The 14,544-nt window shown below is 42.2% G+C and overlaps 1 protein-coding gene across 1 annotated transcript in view; it reads left to right on the plus strand.

The window, feature by feature from the left end:
- LOC144807702 (uncharacterized) overlaps positions 1 to 14,544 on the plus strand; it is a 453,617-nt gene that overhangs the window by 300,636 nt on the left and 138,437 nt on the right. Inside the window, exon 3 of the mRNA XM_078673347.1 lies at positions 1,369 to 2,007. Within this exon, the coding sequence (XP_078529473.1) occupies positions 1,369 to 2,007 (639 nt within the window). The remainder of the gene's footprint in view (positions 1 to 1,368; positions 2,008 to 14,544) is intronic.

The following is a 14,544-nucleotide window of genomic DNA, read 5'->3' on the forward strand; positions in this document are numbered from 1 at the left end:
TAGCATTGTTTTGCATTACTTTGTGCCATGGGGGCCTGCCAAGGGTGGTGCATGGGTGTTCCCGTGCAACCACAAAACTAGGTGCAAGGAAGGAGAAATGCTATAATTTCTCCTTCCTTTTGTGACTTTGCCTGTGTGCTGCACTGTGCAACATGTAAACAACATGGTAAAAGCTTTCCCTCGTGTCGAGGCATAGTAATCTGTACAGGAAGGGCGTCCTTCCGGTACAAAACCCATGCTGGACTCACAGACACACACACCCTAGCGCTCTGGTGCTAAGGTGTGTGCATGGCACAGGCCCTCTGTAATCAGTGCAGACGCAAGGGAAAGGGAAGGAGAGAGCCATATCTCTGAAAATATGGTGCTTTCCTGCTCCCGCCCTGTCGCGCCACGCAGCGTAGCCTCGCGGGGGGAGGGCTGCGCTGCATTGTGTGGAGATTTGTCTTTTACAAACAGTTGAACATTGTGAATTCTCATTCCATTATGTTTCAATTCAGTAATTTTAGATATCTTTACATCCAACAGAAAACAAGCCTTGAATGTGTGAAAGGACCATCAATAATGAACGAAGGCTGTAAATCTTCAATAATAGCAGAAATATTGAGCTACAGTATTCAGGAAAACATCAGCGCAGTCGGCGACAGAGGAACCTGCACACAAACTGACAGATCCCGGATGAAGGATCAAGGGCAGGTCAGTGATTGTAAGAGTCTGAGCTGTGCACCTCCACGCCACAAGACGAAGAAATGACCTTAGGAAAATTAAGGCAACAACAATAACAAACCGCCTCCTGTAATAACAAGTGCCCAACACCAGCTTTGATCATGGGAGCGGTATGATGTGATTACTGCAGTGCTCTGTTTTCTAAGATGCTTACAAGCCATCATTCCGTGCTCTAGGAGAATTGTAAACCCTTTCCTGACAAACCACAGTAACCAGAGAAGAGCACAACAGAGCGGAGCCAGACAACTGACTGGTAAAGGAATGAGGAGTTCTTGTATCTACAATACAGCAGACTGTCCCGATTTGCACCGATCAGAAGGAAGATACATCTTTACCCGCAAGCGTGCATAGCCATAATCCAATCTAAAGGCACAATTGCCTACAAAGACACCTTCTACGTATTTGGAGTGTGGCAAATATTTGGTGGCTATCGCATTTTATTGTTAAAACAGAAATCAAACGTGCAAAATACTGCACACATATAAAGTGTGTGAGAAAAAGCCAAGTGTTTTATCAGCCATGTTGGCCCATCAGGAAATACAGTCAAGGGATGTAGACAAATATATACCCGACCCACAGACACTAACCAAGAAAGAAGAATCACACACATGCAGCAAGTGCTTTAGTTTGTCATCACTATGCAAGCTTCATCAGCAAACACACACAGGACAAAAACCATTCAAGTGCAGTGAATGTGTAAAGAGCTTTGGTCAGTTATCAACCCTACAGATACATCAGCGTACACACACGGGGGAAAAGCCATATCATTGCAGTGAATGTGCAAAGTGCTTTAGTCGGTTATCAGACCTACAAAAACATCAGCGAATACACACAGGGGAAAAACCATTCAAGTGCAATGAATGTGGGAAGAGCTTTAGTCACTTATCAAACCTAAAACGTCATCAGCGAACACACACAGGGGAAAAACCATTCAAGTGCAGTGAATGTGCAAAGTGCTTTAGTCAGTTATCAAACCTCCAACAACATCAGCGAATACACACGGGGGAAAAACCATTCAAGTGCAGTGAATGTGCAAAGTGCTTTAGTAAGTTATCACACCTTCAAAGTCATAATGGAACACACACAGGGGAAAAACCATTCAAGTGTAGTGAATGTGCAAAGTGCTTTAGTCACTTATCAAACCTCCAACAACATCAGCGAATACACACAGGGGAAACACCATTCAAGTGTAGTGAATGTGCAAAGTGCTTTAGTCACTTATCAAACCTCCAACAACATCAGCGAATACACACAGGGGAAAAACCATTCAAGTGCAGTGAATGTGCAAAGTGCTTTAGTCACTTATCAAACCTCCAAAAACATCAGCGAACACACACAGGGGAAAAACTATTCAAGTGCAATTAATGTGCAAAGTGCTTTAGTCAGTTATCAGACCTAAAAAGTCAGCAGCGAACACACACAGGGGAAAACCCTATCATTGTAGTGAATGTGACAGTAGTTTTTGCAGCTCTTCAGCATTAAGGTATCATCAGCAAACTCACACAGGGGAAAAACCATTCAAGTGCAATGAATATGGGAAGAGCATTAGTAAATTATCAAACCTAAAAACACATCAGCGAACACACATGGGGGCAAAACTATATGATTGCTGTGAATGTTTGAAGAGCTTTAGTCAGTTATAAACCCCATGAAAACATCAACAAACACACACAGAGGGAAAGCCACTCAAGTGCAATGAATGTGGAAAGAGCTTTAGTCGACGATTAGAGCTACAAAGTCATCAGCGAACACACGGGGAAAACATAGAAGGGCACTGAAAGTGAGAAGGGCTTTTGTCAATTTTTGATCCCACACAGCCCTCAGTGAATACACTCCTTCATTTAACTCACATAGAAATAATCCTAGAGATGCAGAGATTCCAGAAAGAACTTAAGAAAATCAAAAGTAATATTGACCCTTCTGAGGACATAGACAAGAGCTGAACAGTGCAGTTATTGTGAGAGCAATGAATTACGGGAAAAGATAAAATTCAAATTATGTAGGCCATTGAAATACCAGATGATAGAAGACCCGAATAGCAGTAAAGAAGAAAAACAGATAACAATATTTGCAGAATTATAAAAGTGTTTGTTTCCAGTGATTGTTCACTTCCGTACACATAGCAAAGTGACGTGATGTGCCAGGATACACAGTGGAAAACAAGCACAATGTGGATTAAAAGAAAAAAAAATTGTTGATTTTTAATTGGTGAAGAAGAGATACAAAGAAAAACATTCCAAGGCACCTGATCACACTACCTGTAAAAGCAACACTGAACAATACTGGGACTAACAGTGGTATTTTCAGCAAACTTGTCGGATTAGTGATAAAACCCATAAACCCAACACCCCCAGAGTTGACATGTTGTCCGGGCTCTGGAAATGGAAGCTTTATTGGTAAAATGTATGTATTACTATTAACAAATGCCATTGCAGTATATGTAATGAAAAAAAGCGAAGCACAGGTGTTCAAGAAATAACCTATTTTTAGATATAAAAGAGCATATACCTTGTTTTTAAGTAACGTTTGCTGCATCTTTTACACAGTGTTATCGGTTGATGGATCAGCTTGTGCCTCGAGCCTTATAACTAAGTGTGACCTGTGGCTCCTCTCCGACTTGGCTCTCCCTATTTATTTTGTGACTTGCCAGAATGTGGTGAAATAGCGAAATCCCACATCAAAAGCCTACATGTTGTAATGTGCCAATTTAGATGTTTGAAATTCAATAAAACAGAGTTAAACCAAAAGCATATATGTGCTAGGACGATCAGTTGCACTCCCAGCAACTCGTCTTCCACACTGATTGTCCCTTGGTCTCAAATGTTCTGAAGGATTTGTCGTATGAATGCCAGAAGTGGCAATGACGTTCATGAAGCTAAAGCTAACAGGAGTGTGTGGGAGATAGAAAGGGGGAGAGATAAAGAGAGCGAGAGAGACAAAGAAAGGGGGAGAAAAAGAACGAAATGGAAGGAGGGGGAACGGCACGTTATTTGTATTCACCTAAAAATAGAAGATGCAGCGGAATACATGCCAATGTGTGATATCACCAGAGAAATGGGCTGAACACCTGTAAATGTAATGTTTATTTTTAATAGCTATAGACCTATGTCATGCCAATAAACAGGGCACAAGTACGGAAAATAGTGAAGGAGCCCATTATCATATGTAAATCACAGTGACGTCACATGTAGTGACATCACAAGAAGTGATGTCAGGCCCTTATAATAATTTTCACGTGAAAGGTTGACAGCCTGTTTTAAAAACAAAAAACAAGAAAAATAAAATAATGTAAAAATAAGTTTTTGGTTTCAGTTTTTATACACCATGTGTTTTTCCGACTATTAGTTTGTAACTAAACTCGGACATGACTGAAAGTGTAAATATTTTTAAACAGATATGTGGAGCTTGGAAATTACATTTTTAAATATTTTTCAGCGAATAAATAAAATGTGCTTTTAATTTGCGTTTGTTTCCTGACGCTATTCTTTATCCAGCCCCTAAGCTCCAAAGTGTTTCACATTTACAATGTATTAAGCAATAGAAGGGCTAATTTTGTCAAGTTCTCTGATCATCTCTTGCGCCACTCACACAAACAAATACTCAGAGGCCTGAGTCTGCAGTGCTGGGGCACAAAGTAACAATTACCAGTTGCAGGCTAAGGAGCTATGTGGAACTGAGTCCCGTTTCTAGATAATAGTGGGGGGACCCCTTCAAACTGTGGCTACCCCCCGACTTGTGCCGTGCTGATAAAGCAATAGTGAAATTGAGTAATTTAAAAAAAAACATTTTATTGATAGATCATAAAGAATAGGTGAACATTACATGTCAATTTTCGCGCCAGAATTGAAAAAGTCCAAAATACATTATCCATAAATAGGCAGGCTGAGAGTAGATCATACTAGTGCAAATAAAGATTCAAATTCTAGAAGAAGATATTCTTTTAAAGTGCGATGTGCAAAGTGCAATATATTGATACTAAAAAAGATTTGACAGTACGTTCCAGATATATGTACACAGAAAAAAAAAAGAGAGGAAGAATTTAACAAACAGTGACTAGCATTCAAACACACTCCAGTATTTATCATATTTGCTAAGAGCCCCAGATCTCAATGCATATTTTTTTTCCCTTCCCTGAATCGTCAGTATTTTTGCCTTCCATGCATTCAGAGTAGGTACTTTGTCCTTTTTCCACAGTTGCAGAATAAGTGACCTCGCTACCCGTGATGCTATGAACAAGGACTCATCATACGGAGTTGAATTAGGGGAACATCCGAAGGCTGCAATTAATTCATTAAATGTAATTGTAACATTGAATATATCAATGAGCTATTTTCCTATGTCTTTCCAATAGTCCTGTATTTTGGTACATTCCCAGATTATGTGTTTCCAGGTACCCTTTTCTTCACAGCGAAAACACTTATCCTCTACTTGAGGATATATATTGTGGAGAAACGAGGGTGCTCTATAAATTAACAATTTGCTGAAGAATTGCATTCGCTTAAAATTAGCACCTCTGAAGATGGATTAATTAAATTTATTAACTTTATCCCATGTTAATTTGTCAATCTCAATATCTTCCCTCTTTCTCCACCTGTCTCTAGCCTTATTATATAATGCGACTGAGTTATCTTCATTAAGATTTTTTATCCAAGTGCTAATTTTCCTCTGCGTCGCACTATTCAGTGCTTCAGTTATATGTATTTTATCAAATAAATTACCTATATCAAGCTCTCTTAGTTCAGCATTTAGGCTAATAAAGGACCATTGCAGGATTGTATTTGAGAGCTTAATCTCCCTTTCGATTTCCTCCCAAGATTTCCATCTACTCCCTATTAAAAAATCCTCAATTCTTTCAAAACCGTTATCCTTCCAGATTCTCAGAATGTTTTTATCCAGGGTACCCATCTCACCTATGTTTAAATTCATTAAACTAGTTGAGTTATTTGTTCTAAGAATGTTGTAATAATTCAGGAGCTGTTTTTTTTTCTTAAGTAGCCACTGTATAGACTTATAACGTACCTTCTTTGGGTATTTCGTGATTCTTACTGGGTCATTTATTTTAAGTTCAATCAACATCTTCCTCATAAAAAAATTATTCGCTTCATGATTTTCTGTGTAAAAAAAACTAAAACTATGATGTGCAAAAGTAGCATAATAATAATCTCAAATATTTGGAAGAGACAACCCTCCCTGTGTGATCGGGAAGTTCAATGTACTAAGTGCTTATCTCGGAGTCTTATTTGCCCATAAAAAAGAGGAAAACATGGCATTCACTTTCTTAAAAAATGAAACCTGAATTGCACAAGGAGCTGCACTAAAAAGGAAATTAAAGAGTGATGAAATAGGCATGCGAATTAAGGCGGCACGACCCATTATTGATAAAGGCAATTGGTTCCATCGATCAAATTGTGAGCCAACCCTTTTCAGTAGAGGTATATAATTTAGCGGGTAAAGATCTTCCAGGTTTTCAGAAATAAAAATTCCCAAATATCTTTTAGGAAGAGTATTATATATCTCCCTAAACTCCGTTAATAAAGTGTCTACCGTGCAATTACATAAAATGATTTCCGTTTTATCCGTATTTATCTTATAGCCTCCCAGTTTTCGGAAATCCGAAAAGATTTTTAAAATTTCCACTTGACTTGTAGGCTTTGGGTTTAAAAAAAGGACAATGTCATCGGCATATAGTTATATGTTCGTCATTCCGGCCACTGGTACTGTGTTGGCCATTTTCCCCTTAATTGCAATTGCCAGAGGCTCAAAAAAATAAGGCAAATAAAATTGGAGATAGGGGGCAACCTTGGCACGTGCCTCTGTTAATATGACCTGTCCCAACGTTTATATTATTAATAATAATCTGTGCCCTAGAATTCTCATATAGTTGTTTCAAGAGAGAGATAAAATCAATCGGGAAATCAAAGCTGTGCAAAATCACAAAAAGACAGTCCCATGACACGTAGTCAAAAGCCTTTTCGGCATCTAAAAGCCAAATCTGTGCTTCCACTTTAGTAACGTTAAAAAAATCTAGTGCTTCTAATAAAAATGTTGTATTAGTGTGAAGGTGTCTTCCTGCTATAAAACCGCACGGGTCTGGTCCAACAAGTAATCCTACTATTTTGTTCAGTCGATTCGCCAGGAGTTTTGTAAAAATGTTTTAGTCTATATTTAAAAGACTTATTGGCCTTTATGAATTGATATTTTCCTTATCTTTTCCTTTTTTCAGAATACTGACTACAACTGCAGTGCGGAAGGATTCCGGCGGCAGACCTGCTTGTAATAGATAATTAGCTAATAACAGGAATTCTTTACGAAGGGTATCATCGAATTTTTTTAAAAATTCCGCTGGAATGCCATCCTCACCGATGGCCTTGCCGCTCTGCAGGGAGCTAATTACCAAATCTAGTTCTGCCTTTGTGAACTCCTCCACTAAAAACTTTTTATAATCGTTTCCTAATTTGGGAATTTGAAGTGCCCCTAAAAACTCAAAAATGGTTTCACTCGCCGCCCCTTCACTACTCTGATAGATTCCCTCATAGTGCTTTAAAACATCTCTCCTACAGATGCAGTAGTCTTTGCATGCACTTTGGTGGCAGGATCAAAAAGATGATCTATCCTATTGCGGACTTGGTTTTCTTTAGCTTGCCACGCTAGGAGTCTACCTGTGTATTCACTCCCTTCATAGAGCTTCTGTGCGTAAAGACTACTAGTTGCATCACCTAAATCGTAATAAAATTCCCTCATTTTTTTTTGCCTCCGCTACCTTCTGCCCACTAACTAAAGATCTGATTCTGTAATGTTCTTGGTTTGCATGCAAAAGATTTGTCTGTAAATTAGTTTTCTCCTCTCTTTTTTCCCTCTGTTTAGGTATTTCCTTGGAGGTAATTATTCCCCTCAATGCGGACTTGAACGCTTCCCAAACCACATTGATTGTAGCAGACCCTCTATTCAGATTTAAAAATTCCTCTATCTCCTCCTCAATTTCTGTACACCATTGGGGTTCTGCAAGATTCATGTTATTAAAATACCATCTTCTAGGTCCCTCTCTTTCCTGGTTTCCTATAAATATTTCCATTTTAAGTAGTGCATGGTCTGAAAATGCGTTAGGTAGATGTTCGAAGTTGCGAACTTCTAGACCATGGGATATTAAAAAGAAGTCCAACCTAGATGCTGAGTTGTATTTTGCAGAATGACAAGAGTATTCATGTTTAGAAGGATTTTGGGAACGCCAATAATCATAGATATCCAAATCTGTTTTGCAACTCTGTAAAGCAATGGCTATGTGGGGCGTGTTCTGGCGTCGATCTTTTTTGGATGAATCAATTTTAGGATTTTGTAGACAATTAAAATCACCCCCCCATATTATTTGCCCTGGTATCCCCGTCAATGCTTGTTTAAGTTGCAGAATTGGTAGTGGGTCATCTATAACCGGTTCATATATTGTAACTAATATTGTATTTATCTGATTTAGTTTACCATACACAAATGCCCATCTGCCGCTATGGTCTGTATGTGACCCTTCCACTATGAACCCTACATGTTTCCCTATTAGAATGCTTACCCCCCTCTGCACCAGTCCAGCTGCTGATGAAACTCTATAACCAGCCCAGCCCTTTAGGATTTTCTCAGAGTCGGCCAGGGCTCTGAAATGAGTTTCTTGCATAGAAATAACATCTGGACAGAGATTTTTCAACCAACATTCTATAGCGTTTTTTTAATGAACATTATTCAAACCATTTGCATTAAAGGACAAAAAGTTCCGCTTATTTCTCATTAATGTTCAAACTTTCATGTAAACTGAATACTCCTATTGAACAAAGATTATAAAGAAATTCGTCTAAACCATTCTTGTGTCGACATATAAGATGGGCAGCTATCGATGTGCAAAAAAACGCAAATACGCAAACACTGAAGTGAAAAAGGAGTACGAACATTGTGTATAAAGTTAAAATACTAAAAATACAGAGATCATAGGGTTCAGACAACCTCCTTTGTGCAGAACATGCACGGACCATGTATTAAGTTAATGCTAAAAATACATAGAACTTAGGGTTCAAGCAACCTTCTTTGTGCAAAATACGCAAACCTCCACTCCAAAAAGGTGAAAGGAGCAGAAATTGTGCAAAATCAGCAATTAAAGTTCAAGTAACAAGGATCTTGAGCAGTTCACAAAGTGCATCATGTGCAAACCTGAGTTCTAAAAAGGGAAGCAGCAGAATGTGCAAAAACATCATTAGTATAGTACTATTTTGGGGAATATAACCTCCTTTACCCAAAGATTTATAAATGTGCAAATTCAGCAACCATGTGCAGATTACATCGACTTCCAATATCTGGCAGAGGCAAAGTACCTTAAAGTGCAAAAGTGCAAAGGTGCTCTGATTAGTGCAATTATTAAGACCTCCGACATAGATTGCAAGTACATTTAAAGGCAAAGAAGTTGTCTTAACGTGCAAAGAACTAATACTAATAAATTCTCTTTTAGCCTGACTGTACAGCCACCTGCCCATATAACTTCCTACAATATGAACTCTCTCTTTTTTTTCCCCCATGCTACACCCCTTTCACCAACCCCCCTCCCTACAGCCCCTAGAGGGGACGGGAACCCCAGTGACCCACTTCCGTACCCATCTGTTTTCCTCTCTTCTTTGTGGATGCCATTTTATTGCATCCCTGTGCGCTTCCTGAGTCATCTTGCGGCCGCCCTTTTCCATCGTAGAGACTATACACAGGATCTTCAGATTTCCAGAAATTTCTACTATGTTTTAATTATCTCAAAACCTGACTATGTAGAGAGACCCTCCATGAATGACTGAGGGTGCCTCTGGAAGTAGCAGTGCCTGTAACCTGAGGACTTCTCTTTGCTCTAAACCTGCTCCTGAGACCTGGCTGGACCCTAACGCTGTGCCCTGAAGCGGGATCTCTGTGGTGTGCTGACAGCGGGACTGCGAGCTCCAGGATCCTCTGCGGCCCGATACCAGCCGCACCTGTGAGCTCTTCCCGCCCCCCCCTCCGCCCGCTCATCGGCTATAAGACCACGCCCCCTGATGCGCATCGCGGAACGCACGCGGGACGGCGCCGGACGAAGCCCGGGCCAAGGGCGGGCCCGTTCCTGACCGCTCAGGACCGGACCGGCCCACCCCCCTTGGTTCTGGGGTTGCAGTACCATCATTAACTTTGAACTATGTCAGGGCGCGAACTAAGAAGTAAGTCAACGCTTGTTGGGTGCCCTACTGCGGGAGGTATGGAATTTTTTTTAATTAGAGCAAACTCCCTAGTTGACAAGGAGATATCATATCTGGAAAAACGTATGTCGCTTGAAATTTCCGCTACTAAAAGATCTTCTCTGGGAGCAATTGCCAAAGCCAAAATGCCTGACAGGATCCTGGATCTGGCTACTACAGTGTCCTGTATATCAGAGCAAGACATTACCCCTGGAGTGGATGTGCATGAGGACTTGGATATTCTGGTTCATGTAATCTTGTCCGAAATTTACTTAATTCTTGTTAATCATGAGATTACTCCTACCGAAACTGTGGCTACTATCAATAGCACTTTGTGTCAAGGGCCTAAAGAAGGGGCTATCCCTAAAAGGAAACGGGTTTATAATAAGAAAGATGGGAGTAAAGCTAAAATAGCCAAGCGACAGAGTGGTGGTGTCAATCCCGGTGGGCCTATATCGGGGTTACAATTATCTGCAAATGGGATGGTGGATCTAACTTTGCCCCCCCCCCCCGCCACTCATTTGCAAACCCAGCCCGGGACCGAGTTGTCCATTGAAAGCCTGGGAGCGTTATTTAAATCCATCCTATACCCCTTAGAAGCCAAATGGGAACAAATAGAACTTAGACTGGCTAATATTGAGAAAGTAACATCTGCCTTAGTAGCAAACTCAAAGGTGGCCAATAAACCGGGTGCAGTTGTGATCCCTGATTGCCAACCAGGGGGGGTGCCACCTCTTGTAGACCGCAGAGCCCCCACCATTATCGGTAGACCAACTGGTTCACCAGGCCCTAACCCGGTCTATCAGGCTCCCCCCAGGCAGATTCCTGCCCCCTTGCCTAGTGGTAGTGATAACTCTGGGAAGGTAGACAGCGGTAAGCTTGTATTGCCTGCGCTGGTAAAAGAGTGTAGTGTCAGTAGACCCCGGCTACCGGACTTTCCACCAGAAGCTAACCGTTATACGGTGGTTTTGGCAGGAGCCCCCTGCCCTAGAAGAGGGCAAAGGTGAATCCTATGGCTCCCTAAAAAATAAGGTTGTTAAATGGTTAAACTGGAACAGACCCCTGCCGGCCCACCTATCTAGTGAGATTGTAATGATAAGAAGGTTGCCTTGGGTGGGTAAGTCAGTAAAAACTATAAACGGGGACTGCATAACAGTAAACTTTAGGGACCCCAGAACTGTCTCCCATATTTGTGCTGGTCTTAATAGGTCACTGGATTCCACTATCCAGACCTTGCAGTTGTCTTTCTTTTACACCCCAAACCGCATGGCCTATGGGAAAGACACTCATGATTGGACAAGGGTCGACCATAGGGGGAGAAGCAGGAGATTTGACGGTAGATCAGATCTTATGCCAATTTGTGCTCCCTTTTGTGATTATAACCGCTTTAGCTGCCTTGATGCAGTAGACTGACTACCCCCTGCCGCATTGATGTCATCTACGGGGGAAAGTTCAGACTCGAATACAGAGGTTTTGGTGGGGAGCATTAAACAAACAGAGTATGACCCTGTGGAGTGTATGCCAACGGCTGTTGACCCACCAGGTACAATTCACCTGATACCCACTGCCCCCCTATGCGACAAGCAATCCTATAGTCTGGAGGCCCCAAAGAAAACGACATGCCTTCAGACGTTTATGGGGGAGGCCACAAAGAAAACGACATGCCTTCAGACGTTTATGGGGGAGGCCACAAAGAAAACGACATGCCTTCAGACATTTATGGGGGAGGCCACAAAGAAAACGACATGCCTTCAGACGTTTATGGGGGAGGCCCCAAAGAAAACGACATGCCTTCAGACGTTTATGGGGGAGGCCACAAAGAAAACGACATGCCTTCAGACGTTTATGGGGGAGGCCACAAAGAAACGACATGCCTTCAGACGTTTATGGGGGAGGCCACAAAGAAAACGACATGCCTTCAGACGTTTATGGGGGAGGCCCCAAAGAAAACGACATGCCTTCAGATGTTTATGGGGGAGGCCACAAAGAAAACGACATGCCTTCAGACGTTTATGGGGGAGGCCACAAAGAAACGACATGCCTTCAGACGTTTATGGGGGAGGCCACAAAGAAAACGACATGCCTTCAGACGTTTATGGGGGAGGCCACAAAGAAAACGACATGCCTTCAGACGTTTATGGGGGAGACCACAAAGAAAACGACATGCCTTCAGACGTTTATGGGGGAGGCCACAAAGAAACGACATGCCTTCAGACGTTTATGGGGGAGGCCACAAAGAAAACGATATCAACCATGGGGAGGGCTAAAGGTGGGCTGGTGATATTATTGTCTGTGAGCTTGCCGGTGCAAGTCAAATCTTAAATAACTATTGGGTTTCACTCACAAATGCTTTGGCTGCAGCAAAGCGGAGGCCGCAATGTTTTGCTAATCAACCACTATAACAACGTGTTTGATTCCTCCAGCTTTTCAGTAGTTAACGATCTTGAGACTGCAGTAGACAAACTATGTGGGGCCAACACTGTCCCCTTCGATATCATCTGGGGGGGGACTTTAATATCTCTACGTGCCCCTTCTCTTTCACGAATGCTTGTGGGTTTGACGGGGACAAAGGGGAGGACCGGGCTCATTTTATTCACACCCCCCATGGAGAGTCACTCAACTCCTTAATGCTTAAATTAGGACTGTTAATCCTTGTGCCCGCAAATGATAGGGAGGGCAACCCCGTCCCGACCTTTGTAGGGAGGAATTCAGCCACTGTCATAGATTACTTATTGGTCTCTGAGAATATGAGTATTCTCTGTGCTATCCCGAAAATCGCAGATGTGGCCCTTAGTGATCATAATGGCATTACTATGTCTACATCCATCTGGGGGAAGAAGGTTCAAGCCCCCCGGAGGATTGTTGATGAAATAATCCCATGTAGGTCAAATGGCTTCAGGATTAAATGGTGCAGGGACAACTCCGAGAAGTTGTTGACCAAAATTGTGGTTGCGACTCTCCAAGAGTTGCAGCGTTGCCTGGATGTTATTGCAGGCACTGTATGCATCCTTGCTGACTTCGTGAAAATAAATGAGTCAACTAAAAAGATTTTAGCTATTACCAAGGTCAGTAGGTCAGGGGGTATTGTGGGTTGGTTCAATGGGGCCTGTACAAAGTCCCTACAAGAACTAAAGAAAGCACTTTCTAGCCGCCCCAGGGACAAGGGAGCCGTTAAATCCCTAAGGGCAAACTATAAAGACCATCTGATACGTAGGAAGCAAGAGCTACGGGAGGAAGCATGGGACCACCTCTCGAAAGCGGCAGAGCTCCGGGATAGCAAGCTTTTCGGGAACACCGTGAAGAGCCCCTTCCTTTTACAGAAGGAGGATTGCCCAGTATTATCTGCCCAGGTTAGTGAGGAAAATTGGGTCGCTTTTTTACTAGTATTTTTAACCCGGGGGGGGAAGCCCCTTTATGCCCAAGGGCTGTAGCCTGCGGCCCAAACCTACCCCTCAATATTACAATCCCAGAGGTGGTTAACGCTGTTCAGAAAAGTAAAGGAGTGAAGGCCCCTGGGCCTGACAGGGTGCCAATAGATCTCTATAAATCGGATACTCTGTTATGGGGCCCCCTTTTGACTAAGGTTTTCAACGCGGCAGTCATGGAAAGCACCCCTCTAACATGGGGTGAGTCTATAATCATACCAATTTACAAGAAAGGAGATAGAGGCGAGGTCAAGAGCTATCACCCTATCTCCCTTTTAGACTCCGCCCAAAAAATAATGAGCAGGGTGCTTTTGTTGCGACTGGAGGAGTGGGCAGAGGTTAACGGCATCCTTGCAGAATCCCAATTTGGGTTTCGTAAGGGCCTTGGTACTATTGAGCAGTGTATCAACCTAGACCTTATTATATGTAAATACACACACGCCAAGAAGGGCGCGTTATTCCTCTGCTTTGCGGATCTCTCCAGCGCATTTGATTTGGTGGACCACGGATTACTGTGGACCACGTTATTAGATATGGGTGCACCAGCTGCAATTATTTATTTCCTGGCTAGATTATATAGTAACCTATCGGCCCAGATCCGATTTGGCCAAGCGGGGGAATGTACCAATAACATCAAGGTCAAATCAGGTATTAGGCAAGGCTGTGTCCTTGCCCCTTTACTTTTCTCCCTTTTTAATAATGCCATGGATTCCGAGCTAAGATCAGTCATCGCTGATGCACCAATTGTTGAGGGTCAATCGATTCCCGTATTGTTATATGCAGACGACACAGTCCTACTATCTAGAACACCGGTCGGTCTGCAGAGATTAATGGACACATTTTTCGACTTTATTAAGGGGAGGAAACTAAAAATTAATAACTCTAAAACTTTTATTATGGCTTGTGGGAAGAAGGTAAGGAAAGTAAGATCATTCCAGTTTGAGGAGCAAAAAATCCAAGTGGTAGATAAATTCTGCTATGTGGGCATCACTTTTAACAGTAAGGGCACGTGGGCACAGGAAATACATAATGTCAAGGCTAAGATGGGCAGAGGCAACTTCTGTGTTTTTAAATTTGCTTCTAAATTGGGAAGTCGACGTATATGGGACATGTATCTATCGCCTTAGATGTGCTTCAGTGGCACTTTATGGTTCAGGTGTTTGGGGACACTGTGG

Source organism: Lissotriton helveticus, chromosome 1_2 (assembly GCF_964261635.1).
Source record: "Lissotriton helveticus chromosome 1_2, aLisHel1.1, whole genome shotgun sequence".
Lineage (NCBI taxonomy): Eukaryota > Metazoa > Chordata > Amphibia > Caudata > Salamandridae > Lissotriton > Lissotriton helveticus.